Source organism: Empidonax traillii, unplaced genomic scaffold (assembly GCF_003031625.1).
Source record: "Empidonax traillii isolate 1590-97213 ecotype Southwest subspecies unplaced genomic scaffold, ASM303162v1 scaffold1129:size175808, whole genome shotgun sequence".
Taxonomy (NCBI): Eukaryota; Metazoa; Chordata; class Aves; order Passeriformes; family Tyrannidae; genus Empidonax; species Empidonax traillii.
Window position 1 is genome coordinate 31,030 of NW_020956322.1, and position 18,966 is coordinate 49,995.

General features: G+C 52.5%; 1 protein-coding gene across 2 annotated transcripts; it reads left to right on the forward strand.

Annotated features, from left to right (window-relative positions):
- The first annotated feature begins 1,377 nt into the window (after window positions 1-1,377).
- Window positions 1,378-15,681, forward strand: NBL1 (NBL1, DAN family BMP antagonist). 2 transcript variants are annotated; one of them, XM_027905199.1, is made up of 4 exons: window positions 1,378-1,398; window positions 11,882-12,073; window positions 12,253-12,364; window positions 14,367-15,681. In XM_027905199.1, the coding sequence occupies exons 2-4, from the start codon at window positions 11,907-11,909 to the stop codon at window positions 14,619-14,621; spliced, it is 534 nt and encodes a 177-aa protein (XP_027761000.1). In that variant the 5' UTR covers window positions 1,378-1,398; window positions 11,882-11,906; the 3' UTR covers window positions 14,622-15,681. The 2 variants fall into 2 exon arrangements, with proteins under 2 accessions (XP_027761000.1, XP_027760999.1); XM_027905198.1 differs by lacking the exon at window positions 1,378-1,398 and adding an exon at window positions 2,125-2,327.
- The last annotated feature ends 3,285 nt before the right edge of the window (window positions 15,682-18,966 follow it).

Sequence of the window (18,966 nt, forward strand, 5' to 3'; positions counted from 1 at the left end):
GGAAAGGGCTGAGAGGGAAGACATGGGTGGGTGTGTGGAGGTTTAGGGCAAGGCTGTGTGTACCCAGTGGTGGAAAACAACAGTTGATGAAATGGGCTGTCATTGAGGGTGAGAGTGAGGAGTTGTGTTGTACCATGTGGCGTGAAAACATCGGTGTGATTGGGCACAGGTGTTTTAGGGGCAGGCAGGCAGGCAGGAAGCTCCCCTGAGCCTGTGGGGAGTGGAAGCTGGAAAACAAGGGGGTCATGTGTGGAGCAAGAGCCTAAAAACGCTGCTGAAGCCACTGCCCCTGGCAGTGACTGCTGAGGTCAGCTCCCTTCCTGCTGGTGTTGCCTCCCTGCTCTCCCTTCCATCCTCTCCCAGCTGCAGAGTGGCTGCCTTTAGCCTGTGTCTGTCCAAATGACTTCTGCAGGCATCAGGTCATCTGTGATATCACGTTGCCAGGGAGGAAGGGGTAAAGTGCTGGCCCAGGGCTTTGAAGGCCTCTCAGCAGCTCCTTTCATCCTCCAACCAACCCGTTCTGTCCTACAGCACCTCTGCCTGCACCTTCTGACACCAGAAAACCTGAACCCTGCTCCTCCTGCCTCCCCGCCCCCCAAGTTCACAGATTGCTGATTCCCTTTTATGCTGTTTACAGAACTGGAACAGGAATGAACAGTAGGAAGCAGTGAATGAACTCAGCTGGCTCCTTGCAGAGCAATCACACCCCAGTGCTGAGAATCCCACAAAAACCATGCAAATACTGAACCATGGGCCCGATACACTTGGCTGAGCTTCACATGCCCATGGTCTATTGCTTTGCAGGTGGTCGCATCTACCTCTTATTTTTCCTCCTGAGAACTTGCTTCAAAGTCTCTGATGTCTCTTATTTCACTCATATTACTCAGAACAAAGCAGCCTTCTGAGCAGGAGCTCACTGCTGGTCATGCTGGCCATGAGAGATTAGTCAAAGGACTGGGTTCAGCACTGGGTGAAAATGCTGGGAAAACAGATTTTGGGCTCCTGATGGGATATGTGGTCATGGCTAGAGGCTGCTCCTCTGCTGTTGACTCTTTTGGAGCTGAGCAGTACATACATTTTGGGGGATGAGTATGTTGCATCTCGCAGGATAAGAAACTGATGCTGGGAGCAGCTTTTTGCCATTTCATTTACAAATCCTATTATCCTGGAGCTGGAAGGAACCAAGCAGCAGGAAATCATTGCTTCACTGGCAGCCTCCAGCCTCCTTCGGCGAACACCCAGCCCCAAAACCTCTCCCCAGGGGCCACTGCCAGGGCATTGCCAATGCTTCTCTCAACACAGCTGGTTCTTCTTACCCACCTCCCCTTCCTGCTTCTCTGATCTCTATGCAAATCCTCACACCAACAGGAGCCAGCAAAGCCCAGCCAAGCCTGGCAGGTATCTTTTGATTTGGGTAGTGTTTAATGTGGGGGCCTCTGTTAGATTAACTGTGTCGGTACACAAAGAGAGCCCTTTGGTCCCCAGCAATTATCCCACCGGAAAGGTGGCCATGGATGGGGGTTCACTGGCATGGGGTCTCGCTGTTAGTTTTTTAACGGGAAGAGGAAAGAGGGAAAGAAGAAGAAAGAGAAAGGAAGGAGAGAAAAAGAGGAGAAAGAGGAAGGGAAAAGAAAGGAAAAGCAAAAGAGAAAACCTATGTCTCTGGTGCTGGAGAACTTTCCCAAACTCTTCAGGACTCTGCCCCAAGCACTCTCTATCAAGAATTATGCTTAAATTACAATTGTTAGCGTTCGGCGAGCCCAATCCAGACTGTTTATGTCACTTCAGGAGTAAGTGCTGGGACATTCCCTTCGGGCACATCTCTCCGAAGACCCCTCGTTTTTGTGGCCGGGCGTCGCCACCGTGCTCTCCCCGTTAGTTTTCAGCCCTTGCCGGGGGTTTCACGGCCCAGGGCGGTGTGCCAGCTCCGCCTTAGGGCTCCGGCTCTCAGCTCTCAGCTCTCAGCCGGGCGGCCGCGGGGGCTGCTCGGGGGTCTCCGTGCCCGGTCACCGGCGGGTCCCCGGCAGGGCGGGCGCTGCCACTGCCGCTCCCTCTGTCCCTCCTTCCGCCGTCCCTCCCTCCTTTCCCCTCCTCTCCCTTCCCACCCGATTGTGCAATCGCGAGCGGCGGGGCCGGCGGCACCGCCCGGAGCCCGGCACCGGGGGAAGGGAGGGAAGGGAGGGAAGGGAGGGAGGGAGGGAGGAGGCGGCAGCTCCCGCCCTCCCCGCGCCTCTCTCCGTGGCCGCCCCGCCGCGCCGGGGATGCGGCAGCCGCTGGGCACCGCCGGGCCCCGGACCCCATGGGATGTCCCCGCCGTCGCCTGGGTGGTGAGTAGCCCTTGGCTTTGTGTCCCCTCCACCCCCGTCCCGAACCTGCTGCTTTTCCGCCCCCCGCACCAGATTATTCGCCTCTTTTCCTCTCCCTTCTCTTTTTCCCCCACCCTGCCGGTGATTGATGGCCGGGAGGATGAAGATGTAAGTGCGGGCAGAAATCGGTTGCAGATGAGGCGGACTTGGGGGGGATCTGCTCTACAATAGTTAAACTATTTCCACCGCCGCTTTAGCTCCAATTAAATATAAGGCTGCGAGCGGGGGAGCCGGGAGCTGTGTCGGGCGCACATCTGTGGTAGAGAGTCCTTCCCTCCTTCCCATCGCTTTGGGGTTTCGAACAAAAGTGCACAGGGAAGAACGGGAACGCTCAGGATCGATTAACCCACACCACCAGCGGACGTGGGGTACTTCAGCGATAGTAAAGGAAAGAACGTTTCCCGATGGCAAGGCAGTAAACTTTTGTTCCTTGAAAAGTTCATCCCGGGGATGAATTTACATCCTTGTATCCTACAAATAGTTTAGGCATTTACTGGAATATCCAAAGGCATATACAATATGTCCTTACCTATTTCTTGAGCCCTAATGTATTTCAGTTTGTTCAAGTATTTGCAGTAATTCTATTTTGTTCTGTACAGTAATATCTGTGTTTTGTGCTCAGTGAAGACCTTTTTTTTCTTGTGGGAGAAACGTTCTTTTTTGTGAACAGAACATGCTTTATCTCGCTTTCAGGCTGCATTAAAGTTGATCTGGACAATCCCTTATTCCCTACTAATATTGCTCTTATGAGGACACCAGAAATTTCTGCTCTGCTTCACAATCTAGGTTTTACATACAGGATTAACTCCATCAAATTCAAAATTCAGCCTGTGTGAAGTGTTTGTGGAGTCAGGACACCACAGCTTTGCCATGCAGGGGTTTTTTTTGAAAAATATGCACCCTACTGAAACAAGTGGGAAAGATCCTGGAGGTATGGAGAGACCCAGATTTTCCCTTGTATTTTTAGCCGAAGAACTCCATGTCCTCTTTGCAATGTCCAACCAGCCAAAAACCAGCTGCACAGAACGGGCACTTTTGCTTTTTTGAAGGCAGTCTCCCATCTCGTAAAAGGCAACTTGCCTCAAATTTGCAAACCGCAGGATGGGAAATGGAATTTGCCTTCAGTATAAAAATCCCAAGTGTTTGCAAACAGCCCTGAGAAGAATCCAGGCTCTTGGCGTGACCTCTCCACACCGAATTCCAGCTTGGGGAGTTTGTGGTCTCGCAAAAAGGGCAAATGAGCACAATCTTCTTGAGTGCCTGGTCGTCTTTCTGGAGTGAAGAAAACAGTCAAGCTGGAGGGAATTTTTGGGTGCTCTGAAGGTGCAGGATTGGGCCCTGAGCCAAAATACTTTTCGAGCAGTCTTGAAGACCTGCCCGTGGTGGAGTAACTTTGCCCATGGTGTGTGTTGGCATTGCCAAGGGCAGATCAGGCTGGTAAATCAAGGGAAACCTGCCCGAGGAGCAGAAGAAACTCCCGGGCAGTCATTCCTGCCCAAACTCCACGCTGTTCCCTTTAGAGCATTGGCATTGCCTCTGCCAGCTCCTGTACCGTGGCTGCAGAGTGGGCTGAGCCAGGTTCTTGCTCTGTCCTTGGGCCTTGCTCCTGCTCTTTCTGTTTTGCAGTCTGCTGGAAAAAACCCTCACCTGGTGTCACCCAAGCTGGGAGATCCCTTGTGAAAATGCAAGGAGCAGAGTGCCAGGGGGGTCCAGCAGGGCTGAGGGCAAAGAAACTTCACACTCGCTCACATCAGACTCTTAAAAACCCAAACAGCTGATAAAACTGTCCTTCTGGGGGAGTTTCAGAGTGGGAATGAGGGGTGGTCTGTCCTCCACACCTCCCATTAGCCCTGGAAGCTTGCTGTTCCCCAGACCTTTGTCTCTTGTGCAGCGCTGTTTAGGAAGGGAGGGATGTGGGGCACTGGGTGCCAGGGCTTTCCTGGGCGTAAGTTAGCACTGGTGATGGGAATGGAGCAACCCAGCACCCATTCCCATCAGTTATGGAGCTGGGCTGGGCCAATAGCCCCATTCCAGCCAAGATCCCAGTCCTTTGGAGCTGAGCTCTGGAACTGGTGTCAGGATCGAGCCCTTGCTTGGGTCGCTCTCAGATGTTGTTTAAATCTTCTTCTCCAACACAGAGCTCGGGCAACTTGTCCAGAGGGGCGAAAATAGCAGTGTTTGGGCCACGGTTTGACTTCCTTGTGGTTACTGGGCCCAATCCTGCAGTTTCAGGAGAAACTGTCTAAATGTCAATTGTTGGGTCAGCCCTGGTGGCAACTGAAAATACCACCTGAGCTGTGAGCTGTTATGTCACCTCTGAATGTCTCTGGCCCTGCACTTCCATGTGTTTGTATGCCTTAGATATTTTGGTCAGTGCTGTGGGTAAAAAGCAGACTTTGGGTTTATATCATCAAAACTGAGGAGGCTGGTGTAGTGTAAAGCAGAGAGTAAAAGAGGGCAAAACAGCACTCAGGTCACTGGATTTCTGCTGTTTTGACCAAGATATGGCCTAAAAATGGCTGTTAAAGGATGAAGGAAACAACAGGGAGGATCCTGAAAGATCCACAGCACCATCCACAAGCAAGCCCCTTTCTCCTTCCCTCTTTCCCCTTCTTGCTCCAGCAGCTGGGAACCTGATCCTTCAGGCGCAGCCCTGCTGCGCTGGGTTTTTATGCAAGTTTGGTAATGAATGACCGAGCAAGGCGCAAGCCAGTGTGGTTGGCATCCGAGACAGCTCCCCTCTGCCTGCAGGAATTAAAAAATCATCATCCTGGTGGCCACTATGTACTGGAACTGGTTTTATCTGGTTCCAGTTAGGCTTGTTTTGAGTAAGACGAGTGGTGCCAGATTCTGATCTCATTTGCACCAGTAGAGTCATTCGGAGGAGCCGGTCCCAGTTTACCTCACTCTAAGTGAAAGCAGAACTGGGCCTGCTGGGAGAAGCTCTCCCCAGGGAAACCGCTGGTGCCTGCAAATCAAACATGGATTAAAGTGAGCAACTCCCGGGATCCTGCGGGTTTTATTGCTGGTTCCATGAAAGCTGTGTCCAAACAAGGAGGGGAGAGGCTGTAGCTCTGGAAAACAGTGTGACCATGCTCTGGGGCAAGCCAGGTGCTTTGGGGAGGTAAGGGATAGTGGCCAGGCTGCTGATGGTGGTGCTGTGGTGGTAGAGGAAAAGATATTCCCTTTCCATGCTGAAGTAGGAAGTTGCTGCTCACAGGACTCGGGGACAGCATTGGAGAGAGCAGCAGTCACTGTTATCCAGGGGATTTTCAAAGGGGGTGGATCCACAGTCTGAATTTGGACACCAGTTGTCCTCCTGCAGTGGGTGCCCCCAGCTCCAGGCTGACTGTCCCTGCTCTGTGCCAGCGGGTGTGTGGGATGGCTGTGTGGGAAACACCAGCTCCAGGGAAAGCTCAGGAGGGAGCTGAGCCTCGCTCAGGTCCAGACATGCGAGCGTAGCCTGCGGCTGCAGCGCTGCTCCAGCTGGCTTTGGAGGGGCCTGGTTCTCATGTCAGCAGAGATGCACCCGGATCCGACCCCGCTGGGAATGTTCTGGCCACAGCGTGTGCCAGGCGGGCTCTTCCCTGCGCAGGGCTCAGGCAGGGCCTGGACCCTCTCCCTTTCCCCAGGGCTGGCCCCCGGCCTTTTTCCCAAGTCACAGCTGATCCCTGCTCCCATCCCGCTTGTCCCGCTGCTTTTAGGGGCTGCAGAGCCTCACGTGCTTGGAGATGGAGTGGAGGGCAGTGTGGGGCCAGGAGATGTTCTTGTGCTTCAGGTTGATGCATTTTCCTAGCCGTGATTGTTCTTAATGCTGAAGAAATTGAGCAATTGAAATAAATTACCACAAACTTTTTACATGACTCTTGCCTCTTCCATAGGCCATTAGTGTGTCCCTTTTCCAGCAGAGCTCCTGCAGGACCCCATTCTAAGCCTATGTAAGTCCAGAGGTAGATTTCCAGTGACTTTTGTAGATAAAGCAGCTGGGATTTTTTTTTTTTTCCAGCTGCAAAAAATGTATTTCCAAAGTGCTCAGTGCATGGTCAAGAAGCTAGATTGAAACTCCCAGTGTACCAAAATCTTTTGACTTTCTGGCCAAAGTGGGGAGGGCAGAGTGCTTTAAAAATGCTGCACTGCTTTTCTCTATTTCTGTTTTATTTCTGTGACTCGTCTAACTGTGCTTGAGTGGAAATTAATATGTTACAGAAAGGGAAGCTCTGACAGCTGCTCCTGAAAGGAGCAGAGACAACCAGGTCCATGGTGAGAAACGACAGCTTTTGCTCCACTATCAAAAAGTTCTTAGGATGGATTCTTGTGGTTGTTAAATATCAAATGTCTTCTGTGCTAGTTCCTTGTTTATTTTTTTGTAATTTCTTCACAGATTTTGCAGCTCAGCGAAGCAAGACTGAAGCTCTGAGCTTCGTTTTCTGCACTTCTGTGTTCAGCTGAGCTCTCTTGTGTCTTGCTGTCCTGAAGAATTACCTACAGACATTCTCAGTGAAGAGTTCTCTTCCCTCTCCCTTGCCCATGTTGTCATGGCATAGATTAGATTTTTTTTTGACTGTTGCATTCACTACAGTAGAGTCCCCAAAAATGTCAAGTTTTAGATAAATGCAAATTTCAAAAAAGGAGGAAGTATTAAATAAGGACAAGTACTGAATAACATCTGTTGTTTTGATAGATTGTTTCAGTACACAGTGACTTTTCGGTTTTTTGCAGTTGACATTTAAGCTTTTCCTGCTAATAATGCTGGCTTATAATAATTTTTTTTTCCATGTAAGCAATTTATTTGAGTTGAGTTTCCTAAGAGGCAATCCCTGGTGGTATTCAGAAGTTACAGACCTACTCCTTTCTGAGGAGAGCCATGCCCTGGATCTTTCTGGGATGTTTTGTTCCAGTTCCAGTTGCCACCAAAGCAGACACTGTGGTTTTGCTTCCTTTTAGGTGCCTAAATAACCATTTGCCTTTTAGTGTTTTAGTGGCTATCAAGATCTCTCCTGGTTGCCTCCACACACAGGAGGGATCCCACCCATGTTCTTGGAGAGTTGCCTCCTCTCCGGGCACTGCCCCCCCTCTCCCAGCAGTGCATTGTCCTTGCGTGACTCCCCCACACGATGTTCCAACCTGATTCCCACCTGCCCTGAGCCTTTGCCTGAGCGCCTTCCCATCCAGGAATGTTCCTGGCATCGTGTGGGGCAAGGGCTGCTGGCAGCCCTCCCCCCCTGCTTCCCTCGAAGGAAATCTGGCACTCCAAAGACCTCCCTGTGCTTTTCACTCTCCCTGCACCCGTCACTTCACTCGGTGCTCCCGTCTCTGCTCTTGCAATGAGGGAAACTGAGGCACAGAGTGTCTCTGGGGCCTCCTCTTCTCCAGCAAGGCTGTGCAGCAGCTTTTCTCAGCAAAATGGCACAAATATCTAGTGGAACACAAAGGCAGGATCCAGGACTGCTGTGATTCCTGTCTAACACCAACCTGGGTTGCTCTTGGTGTGGTGCAGAGATAGCCCAGCTGGGTGGGAAGCTGGCTCTGTCAGGAAGGGCAGCTGTGTGCCAAGGGAGGCAGGAGAGGGCAGTGGAGGTCTCAGCTCTAATCTAGACCAGGAGCTGAAACCTTCACCTCGTCCATCCCTGCTGAGATCTCGTGTGTCTCACACAGGGTCTTGGATCACTGAGTCAGGCACTGAGGTGAGGCCATTTCCTGTCCTCGTGTCCCATTTTCCTGAGCTCCAGCTTGGAGCTGACACTGTTTCTGTGCTGTATCCACAGGCTGTGAGCCTTGGCTGAGCAATGTTTGTAAAGCTTAGGGGGGTTCTTGTTTCTCAGAACCAGGATGCTGTATGTGTGGCCATGAGCACAATCTACCTGTGTATGTGGTTTTATGTATTTGGCAGAATTGCAAGATCCTGGATAAGAAAAATACCTATTAACACATTAAACTACTCATGAAACATTCCCCATGTCCACCTGCAAGCTTGTCTTGTGCTATGGTGTAAACTTCACACTGGAAAAAGAGGGTAAAACTGATTAGATCTGTTTTATTTTCCTCCAGAAGTGTTTGGTTTCCAAATGGCTGGGAACAGCTGTGGGCTGGATGGTGGGAATGTGGCCTCTGAGGTAATTCCAGTGATTGTCCTCTGGCCAGTGTAACGATGTAGATTTTCCCAGCTGCTTCCAGGCACTGCTTGAGGGACTCCTGAGAGTCCTGGGACTGTTGGAACGGGAGGAAGGAGCTCTTCTGGCTGGCACAGAACGTCTGAGGCGGTACCAGCAGATCTCCAAACTGGGATCAGGGGACACTGAGCTTTTGGCAGAACTCCTGGGCCTTGTAGTGATTTTGAGGTGGTTCCCCGAGACCCACCAGCCATTGACTCTTTGGCTCTCAGCCCCTTGGACCTTTGTCCCTCAGCCCTGGAAAAGGGCTCTGGAGCCACTCACCACAGGACTGCAGCTGTGCCTGCGCTGAGAAGTTGTTTGTCTGGGAGCCTGGGATGTGCCAGGCTCAGGGCTGAGTCATTTCATTTCCCAAACTCAGCCGAAGGGATGAGGAGGAAGCTCCTGCAGAGGGAGCGGGGGGAGCCCCTCATGGGCCAGTGGCTCTGCCGGAACTGAGCTGAACTTTCTGCTTGAAGAGCTTTGACTAACAGGGAAAAGTCTGCCCTGGTGTGGGAAAGAAAAAGAAGGCCCTGTGTGGGGGGAAGCGGCTGCTCTGCGGGTCAGTCGGGGAACGCACTTGTTCCTTTTGGGGCTGCAGCGTGTAATTTAGCTTGTCGTGGAGGAATGTGCTCAGTGCCTTTATTTAATCGGGAGTCTGCAAACCTGCTTGGGTGCCCCGTCTTCCTTTTTGCCTTCCCTTCCCGGTGGGGGGAAAAGGAACATGGCGCTTTTGTCTCAGGCTGTGGCTGTGTCAGATGAATGGTTCTCGTGGCCGCGCTGTTCGCATGACTGCTCTGAGCTATTCCAGCGGACGCGCCAGGGCTGCTTCCAGCCCCAGCTCCCTCCCAAACTCAGCTGCATCAGATGTTTTCCTGGGCACTGGCATAAACTTCGTTCCGTACTAGAAATGTGGCCCTGCGGGTTCCAGGGCATTCTTGTGAGCAGGAGAACACCGTGCGTTGTGGATGTGGCGTGGTCAAGGCTTCAGGTCACTGGAGGGTAGCACTGCCTGGCACCAGAGTGCCCTGAGGAACGAGGGAGAGTTGGAATTGCTCCAGCTCCATAGGGATACCCAGTTCCCCTGCTATGGGGGTTCTCAGTTACCCCACTCTCCCACTACCCCCTGCAAACCGGAGCAGTGGCCGTTGCCGCTGGAGCCCTGGTTACAAACAGATCCCAGGAAAAGGGAAAGGAGAAGGCTTAAGCATATGTTTAAGTGCTTTCCTGAATCCAGGCCAGGTCCTGTGCTTTAGCAGAGCACAGCCTCACTCATCTTCCTCACAGGAGCCCAGATGCTCCAAGAGGATCCTTTGTGCCTCTGGCAATTGGACTCCTCCCTCCAGGAATAATAAAAGCTCTCAGGGAAGCAGGACCCAGCACAGACAGGAATGTTTGTCTCTTTGCAGCTGCGTAGAGATGCACCAGAAACCTGGACAAAAACCAGCCACCACCTTTCTTTGGAAATAAGGAAATTGCTCTCTCATGGGGCATGCGGAAGTGAACTTGTGCACTGACTCCAGAGGAATTTCGGCTGTTCCTCGGGATGGAGGTGTTTGCTGTTTGGGTCACATCCCAGCTCTGATCTCGGACTCGCCTTTGGGAGTGGGATTCCTTAGCACAGAGCTGCTGGCATTTGAGGAATGAACCATGCTGTTTCAGAAAACCAAGCTGACCATGTGTTTTGTGTGTGTGCAGCTGAGCCTGGTTCTTCTTACAGAAATCACAGAATTCCCCCAGTGAAATGGAAAAGAATTCAGGACGCAGAAGTCCTAAGAGTCGTCTTCAGGACAAATGTATTTAACCCCATGGCTCTCATTAATGGCAGGGCAAGCTCAGGGGTTAAATCCCTCTGCTTATGTCCAGCCAATACCTGCAAACTCCCCTTGGAGCAGGTATTCCCATCGGAGACTGTGGGATTCCCATCCCATAAGTGCTGGGGGATTAGGAAGCCAGGGCTGTACAAGTGTTGCTGCATTACACAAGTGTGGGTTTTGTATCACCAGGAAATAAGGAAAACTATCAGAGATGCCACCTGATTCCTCCAGAGATCCAGTGAGTGAGGATGCTCTTTTCTGGGTGCCATGGGATGGACGACAGGGAAGAATCTCGTCTCTCTCTGATTCAGGTCCAGGAAGTTTGGCTCAGTGGAGGGATAATAGGGTAAAACCCCATAATGACATTAAAATCCCTGAGCTGGAGCTGTGGGTGGTGCCAAGGAAGGTGTCTCAGTCATGTGGATTATCCTGGTGGTCCTCCAGCCCAGGGGATGTGGGAGAGGACTATGGAGACAGACCAAGTGACCTGAAAACACCCAGTTGGGAGTCCCCAGCTGCCTCTGACACCAGAGTCTGAGGAAGAAGGCATTTTTCCTCTCCTTTGCAGCAAACATTAGAGGGCTGGACCCAGGAGCCATGGGAATCAACAGGAATCTTTCCAGTGTGGGCTTTGGATCGTTGTCTGGATAAATAAATAGAAGGAAATAACAAATAACATGGTTCTAACAAATATTTTAGGAAGTATAAATGTCTGCCTTTGACCATGACTAGTGAAACCCCACACAGGAAAAAATTTTCCTGTTTCTATGATGCTTTTCCATCTGCCTTTCCCCAGTGATTGGGAGTGTTGATTCAGGCGCCTTGGCCAGAGAGCAGAGCAAGGAAACCCTGGGTGGGAATTCTCTGGGAGTGGGAAGTGACCTCCAAGCCAACCGCCTTTGCGAGTGAGGTTTGTGCTTGTTATTCAAAGGCCCCCCTTGTCCGCAGCCCAAATTCCCATCTTTGGAATAACTCTTTGAGTGGTTCTATAAAAATAAATGTTATGTTGGTCTTTCCTGCGAGTTTCCAGCCCCTGGATTGAGGTTTCCGCGTGTCATGTGCTGCTGCCTTGCAGCGACACCTGCTGCACAATCCAGGATGATAGAGGTTTTCCTTCCTTACAGCAAGGCCAGCTTTGGCTTCTAAGGTGGGAGAAGAGGAAGTGGGGAAGCTTGTTCCTTCCTCAGATAATGACATTTCCGTGGTCCAGGGCTTCTCCAGCCTGCCTCAACCGGTGGCAGTGATGTTTTCGTTTGCAAACTTCTCCCAGCCCAGCTGTGGGTGGGAAATGAGGAAAAGCTGCTGTTACTCCTGGCACAGAGACTGGGAGAGGTAACGCTCGTATCTGCCTGCCCCAGAGCTGTTTTGAGAGGGGAGAGGCAGAGCAGCACGTCCCACTCCCCAGGCAGTGTTTTGGGGAGCCATCCTGGCCACAGCAGGATGGGAGGACGTACCTGTGCTTGTCTCAACCCAGAACTTCCATGGAGTTGGAGAACTCAGCTGGTTCACCTGTTTTGTTTCCTGCTAATGCTTTGCTCTCCACGTGCAGGTGTAGGATTTTGGCAGAGCTGGCCATGATGTTATGGTTCGTGGTGGGTGCCCTCTTCCCAGCGCTCCTGGCTGCTCCCCCGCCCATCAACAAGCTCGCCCTCTTCCCGGACAAGAGCGCTTGGTGTGAGGCCAAGAATATCACCCAGATCGTGGGGCACAGCGGCTGTGAGTCCAAATCCATCCAGAACAGGTACAGATCCACCTCAGCACAGGGCTGGAGGCAGCTGATGGCATGGGAGTGGCTTTGGGGACTGTCACTCACGCACTTCTGCCTCCAGCTGCCCCGGTGGAAGGTCAAATCTCCTTCTGCCTTTTCTGGGAAGAGCAGGCACCTCCCTTGAGCCCCCATCCCTCCTGTTGTCTTTGCAGGGCCTGTCTGGGACAGTGTTTCAGCTACAGTGTCCCCAACACCTTCCCCCAGTCCACAGAGTCCCTGGTTCACTGCGACTCCTGCATGCCAGCCCAGTCCATGTGGGAAATTGTGAGTATCCCTGCCTGCTCCAGGGGGCCTCGCTCGGGAGCTCAGCTCTGCTCTGCCACCACTTTACAGCAAGTTGTTCTCCTTCCCTGAGGTTTTCCCACTCGCGGTTTCCTTCCAGAGTGTCTGCCAGGTGACTGTGCCCCAGATGCCTGAGTGGAAGGAGCAATGTGACTGCTGTGCTGAAATGGTGCCTTCATCCCTCTGTTTGCAGAGCCATCCCCTGTCATTCCCTGCATTATTCATCCCTGTGCTCATCCCACATGTCTGCTCTCTCCACCGCTCCCTCTGCCCGTTCCACTTGGAGGTTTTTGCCCTATTTGATGTCCAGGAGTGTCTCCCACAGCAGTCACCCTCAAACCTCACAGTTCCCTGTTACCACTGATCCTGGCAGAGCCATAAACCCTCTCTCAAGGGAAGCTCAGCCCCCAGGGAGCTGGGCTCAGCTCTCTGCTTTGCTTTCAGCTCACATTTGATCAGAGGCTTTAGTGTGAACCACCTGAGCTGATCAGCATCATGTCTTGTGGGTGGCCTTTGCCATCACACTGATATTCCTGTGCCAGTGGTGTCTGGGAGTATTGTCTAGCTGGAGCTGGGGATGAAAGGAGGTTGGAGTGAGGTGGGGATTGGTCTTCTCTGCCACATCTCAAGTGAAAAGATGAGAGGAAATGGCCCTAAGTTGCAACAGGGGAGGTTCAGATTAGATATTAGAAAAAAATTAGAGAGAGTGGTCAGACATTGGAATACGTTCCTTGGGAAGGCTGTGGAGTCACTGTCTCTGGAAGTGTTCAAGAAATGACTGGATGTGTGTGCTTGTTTAAAAGTAAATCGGCAGAAGAAATGAAACCTACTCGAGAGATTACAAGTCAGTTACAATTTACTAAAAAAAATTACAACAGATGCAGTGATACAGAGAAAACTGGTTTTAACAACCCACAAAGACAGATGTATAATCCTGCAACGGTGTTTGGTGTTCATCCACCCCTGTGCTGAGCACCATGTGGTCCCCTGGGGGCAAAGTAAAAGGAAAGGAAAACCTGTTGGTCCAGATGACGATTGCAGTCCTGTTGAAGTGATGATCACAGTGTTGTTGAGAGTGACAGTTGCAGTCCTGTTGAAGTTCTGGCCCTCCTCTGGATCCAATGAGTGGTACCAGAAGTCCCAAACCCCCAAGATTATATGTGCTCAGGTTCAGGTGGGAATGCCCAGTACCTCCCCCAAGGCAGGGAGTTTCACAATGGGTGATTTATCTCCCTGAGTCATGAGATATTTTTGGAATTTTTGATGGTCTAGGTGTTGCAGCTGCCTGTTATGCCAGTCCAGGGTGGTCCATTAGCAGAGATGACCCCTCAGGCTGAGTGTGAAGGTGCTGATGCCTTTCCAGAGGGGAGTTATCACAGCTGAGTCACTGATGTGCAAACAAAAGAACACTCCCCTGCCTTGCAGGGTTTCTTTAACACCCAGCTTGTAGCCTGAGGTGTCGTGTGGGCCCTGGGCAGCTGCTGCAAACAATCCATTTATTAACAGTCTATCAGAAATGACAGAGGGTGGTAAAATACACAGTTTTTGTTGTACATACACAATGATAAATTGGTCCCAGCCCCTGTAACTAGGACAGTGCTCTGGTCTAGTTGACAAGGTGGAGATCAGTCATAGGTTGGACTTGATGATCTTGGAGCTCTCTTCCAACCTAAATAACTCTGTGATTCTGTGATTTAGGGTAATTATGGCAGTGTTGGGTTAATGGTGGGACTCAGTGATCTTGAAGGTCTCTTCCAACCTTTATGGTTCTGTGATTTTCCTTGAGTCTCTGGAGCCTGTGACCTTGTGAGATGTTCCCAGAGAACTCCCACCTTGCAGACTGACAGGGAGGTTTGTTTCTATGGATAGAAACCCATCACTTCTGGCTTAAAACACCCCAAATCTGCAGGGCATGGCACAGGTCAGTCCTCCCTTCGCAGGATGGGAGCCTCCACACTCACTGTGTCCTTGTCCCACTGCCCAGGTGACACTGGACTGTCCAGGAAATGAGGAGATCCCCAGGGTGGACAAGCTGGTGGAGAAGATCCTGCACTGCAGCTGCCAGGCTTGTGGGAAGGAGCCGAGCCACGAGGGAGCCCTGTTCAACGTCTACCTGAACGCCGAGGAGAACATCCCTGCCGAGGGTCCTGGCCCCCACCACTACACCCACCACCAGCAGGAGCTGGAGGAACCTCCTGCCTCCAGCCACCACCACCACGAGGAGGAGGGCGAGGAGTGACCTGTGCAGACTGTCCTGGCAGGGGGGTGTGAGAGGGAGAGGGTTTGGGGAGGGGGGTGGGTGGAGTCTTTCCTGTCTAATTGCTGCCCTCACGCTTTGCTCCCAGACACCGTGGCGCTGGAAGAACATTTTGAGGCACAGGCAGGGCTGGAGCTGCTGAGTGGGACATAAGGGCTCGGTGTTTTCTGATGCAAAACTACTTGCACATCATAGTAATAATATATTGAGAGGAGCAGGAGCGTGGCTGGGGGTTTGGGCTGAGAGCAGGAGCTGAGCAGGGCTCCCAGGGCTGTCTGCAGGTTCCAAAACTGTGTGGAGCCCTTCTGGGGTTTTGTCTTCTAATGGTTCCTGCCTAGGGTGGAGGAAGAAGGGATGCAGCCTCTCCACAGTCCCATGGGAGAGGCACATCTCTCCTGGGGGGGTGAGACCAGCAGCATCCCTTCTTCCTCCTCTCTCCCTCTCTGCTACGTGGGCTCAGCATGGACACGCTGTTCCTCCTGGCACCTGCTGGGTCTGGACTAATCTAACCCTAACACTTTGTATCAGGCAGCTCTTGGGGAGTGTTTTGCCCCAGGATGTGCCTCTGGGGCTGCATGTGGGAGGTGTCTGGGTACTGTGGTGGTGACAGCCCTTACCTTGCTGTCCCCAGGACCACCACATGGCTCCTTGGGGACGAGGGACCTGGATCATGCCGTGAGTGCTGGGGCTTCACATTTCGTGGCTGCAGGGGAAAGCCAAGAGCCAGGGGGAGGTTGGGTAGGAGCCAGCCCTGCACCCCCTCTCCCTGCTGCACTTTATTGGTGATGGAGGGAGAAGGGGGCCTGAGGGCCAGGATGTCCCCGTGCAGGGGGTGCTGGCAGGGCTGGGGAGGCTCGGGGTGGGCCCTGTGCCCTCCTGCTGCCCCTCTCTCTCTGTTGTATAATGCTGATTCTTTGGCGCTGTCCTGACAAGAGCTTCCAGAGCTTGTAATTGATGCCTCCCCCTCCTTTTGATGAGTTTTGTTTTGGTTTTGTTTTTTTTTTTTTTTCTTAAATAAATTAGTTCTGACTTCCATTGCTCAGTGCTCTGATGCCTGTCTGGTTTTTGGCAGTGCTGACACCAGGACACCAGCCAGGACAGACAGGAGGGGCCAGGGCAGGGCAGGGCCATGGCTCCTTCAGCTTTCTGCTGCATTCCATTTGGGAGGAGGAGGCAGAGCTGCTGAAAGGGGAACTGACCCCAGATCTTCATCATGTGTTGTGCATGTGGGCACGGAGAGCAGCTGTGGCCCAGGCGCAGTGTCACTGCAACCGGAGGTTTACAGGGTCCCACTTGTGTGGGAAGTGCGTGGGAGCTCTGGAATCACACGACCTTCACCAGCTCTGTGGCCACTAGGTGACAGTCTCGATCCAGCATTTCATCCAGATGCTCAGGGCCTGGGGGAGCCCTTGGGGAGCGGAGGAAGGGGAACTGGGACCTGGGCTGGCCATCCCTCTGTGGGTGAGGAGGGGCTGGGTGCCTTGGCTGAACCCAGCAGGCTCTTTCCAAGGGGGTTTGGATCAAGCATCCCCTGGGCACCCTTGCAAACCTCTGGTCCCACTGATGCCAGGCCAGTGTGGATGTGCTCTCAGAAACAATCAGTGATGCTCCCTGGTCTGAGTCTGACCTTGGGGAAGGTCTCATCAGCTCCCGGAGGGAGCAGCCAGCTCTTATTGCCTCTCTTTGAGTGCAGCTTTTATTTCCTCCCTCCTTTAGTCCAGCTCTTACTGCTCCCCTTGTTGAGGCTCTGGAGGCTCTGCACACATTTGGAAAGCAGCTCTCTGAACCTTGGGAAGTGGGAGAGGGTTTGCATTAAGGCAACAATTGCTACAGTGATGGGCTGAACAGAAAGGACCTGGCAGGGCTGGAGGTGTCCTGTGTGTTAGCATAACTTTTTCGTGCTGTGAAGTGTCTTCCCAAGGAAAGGAGATTTCCCTGAGAGTCAGGAAGAGGTGGCAACACCAGTGGTGGTCACTGAGCACCATCATGTGGCCTTTTACTGGTGTAGAGTGGGAACAGGCTGGATTCAGCAGGGGGTTGTTCCTGTAAACTCCAGGAGCTTCAGTCCAAGGTGTTTGAAGCAGGATATCTCCATCTCCTTTCAACACAAGCTGAGCTTCAGCAAAGGTAGGCAGTGAAGGACTGCTGTGCAGATGAAAACACAAATCTTTTCAAGGTAGTTAGCCAGGCTCTGCCCAAAATCAAACCTAGGGACCATCCCAGCTAAACGATGGAGTGAGGCTGCTGCCTTAAGCCCTGCACTGCCTGAAGTCTCTCAGCGTCCCTATTTGACTCTCTGTCTCACCAGTCCTTCGTTTTGTCCTATGTTGACACTTGGGTGTCTCGTTTTGCTTTCCATGCCAGTGGTACTGGATAGCAGAGCTGGTGGAAGCAACAATTCCTGCAGATGTGTCCAGATGTGTAGCACAGGGAGAGGGCACAGACAGGCCAGGAGAGCCGCTGGTGTGGAGAAGCTTTTGCAGGGATAATGGTAGGATTTGGACCTCATTTCAAGGCAGGTTTTTTAAAACACATTTTGCTTCAATGAGTTCAGATTCACTTCCCCAGCAAACACATCTAAACCAGGAGTAGAAAATCTCCCACCTGAGGAGGACACACTCCTGAAAGGTTGGGCACAGGTTGCCCAGGGAAGCTGTGGCTGCCCCATCCCTGGGAGTGTCCAAGGCCAGGTTGGACGGGACTTGGAACAACCTGGTATAGTAAAAGGTGTCCCTGCCCATGGAATGGGATGGGTTTTGAAGTCTCTTCCGACCCAAACCATTTTTTGATTCCACGATTTCAATCCAATCCCTTTCTCAGAAGCAAAAGGTCTGCAGGCAAACTGAGATGCTCCTAAAGTTGGAGTGCAGCTGGACCGAGAGGGAAGCCTGGACTTGCCCTCTGGCATCACTTCCTCGCTGAGCACCAGCATGGATCCAGCTGGGATAAATCTGTCCTGCTGCCTTCACTTATCCTGCCTGGGGATGCTGCTGCAGGGTGGGCTCAGGGTGGGGTTTCTCTCTTCTCCCAGCAGCAGATGGGCTGAGGAAGTGAGGGTTTCCTGGTGCAAATGCTTTTCCAAAGAAATCTCCTGCTGCGATCAGAGTGTTGCGTGTGCTGCTCTGCCCTGGGATCCTTGCCAGGGCACAGGGATGCAGAGGTGGCTGGGAAGGTTTGGCTGGGAGCATCCAAGGAGAGGGGCTTGGGCAAGCAGAAGGAGGGCAGAGCTTGGTACCAGTGACAGCAGCTGTTCCTCAGAGAGCACCTTGGCACAGGGAGTAACAGGGCGTGTATGGGCTCTGTCCCCCATTCTTTGCTCAGAGGTGGTTTCCAGGCCTGAAATGCTTGTTCAGCCACTGGGAAAAACATGAGAAAGTTGTTGAAAAGGTGATTGTAAAAGTAGGACTTGCTAAAGAGATCGATTTCTGTCCTTGAGTGGGTGACAGGGCAGCACAGGCAGCACTAGGGAGCAGTGGGATGGGGTGGGTGTGTGTGTGTGATGCACAGCTGGCACTCCCCACACATCTGCAGCACAGCTTCCCGAGGGAAGCATGTTAAGGAAAGCTCTGGTGGTGGCTTGGGGACGGAATGGGCAGCAGCTGGCAGTGCCTGGCTCTGTGAGCACAGGGGTGGGTGCCAGGGGCCCAGCAGAGACACATACATGGCTTTGGTTTGTGCTGGAGCCAGTGCCCTCAGCTCTGGTCAAGCCCCAACAGAAATCACTGTCATTTTCTGGGAAAAAATCCGTCTTTGGGCAGCTGCTTAATTAAAAACCCCCAATCAATCCCTGCCCAGCACCCCAAGGTGTTGGCTCTGGTGTGTGGAGGTGGCAGCACAGGACACTAATGGCACTTGGAGACTTGGGTGTTTCCTGACCTGGAGCCACCAGCAGGGCCTGCTGGGTCCTCTCCCGTGTTGCCTCCCACTTTCCAAGGGCAAGCTGCCATGGGTGCATGCAGGATTGTCCCTCAGACAAGGATCTGAGCTGCCCAAGGCCGGCCCAGAAAGTCCTGAAGCAGAGCAGCTGGCCCTCTGGCTGTCCCACCACCAGTGCAGCCTTTCCCCTTGGCTCTGCCTCTCCATCCCTGGCTGCAGGGGAATGTCAACCAGTGTTGTGATGCCTCTGCTTGCTCCCTGAGGGCTCATGTGCAGGTTTTGTTGATTTTTTTTTCATTATTTGGTTTTGCAAAATTTTGCTTTTTATCATGTGGTGTGGAGGATAGAGCTTGGCACTGGGAGCTGCTGACCAGGCAGAGGATGGAGCCTGGCACTTGGGCTTGGCCACTGCCCTGCTGACCCAGCTGCCAGGTGAGCACGGGGGCTCCAA

Coding starts and splice junctions, on each gene's coding strand:
- NBL1 (XM_027905198.1), top strand. CDS start 2,305: ATGTCCCCGCCGTCGCCTGGGTG. Junction 2,328..11,881: donor TCCCCGCCGTCGCCTGGGTG/GTGAGTAGCCCT, acceptor CTCCACGTGCAG/GTGTAGGATTTTGGCAGAGC. Junction 12,074..12,252: donor TCCAAATCCATCCAGAACAG/GTACAGATCCAC, acceptor TTGTCTTTGCAG/GGCCTGTCTGGGACAGTGTT.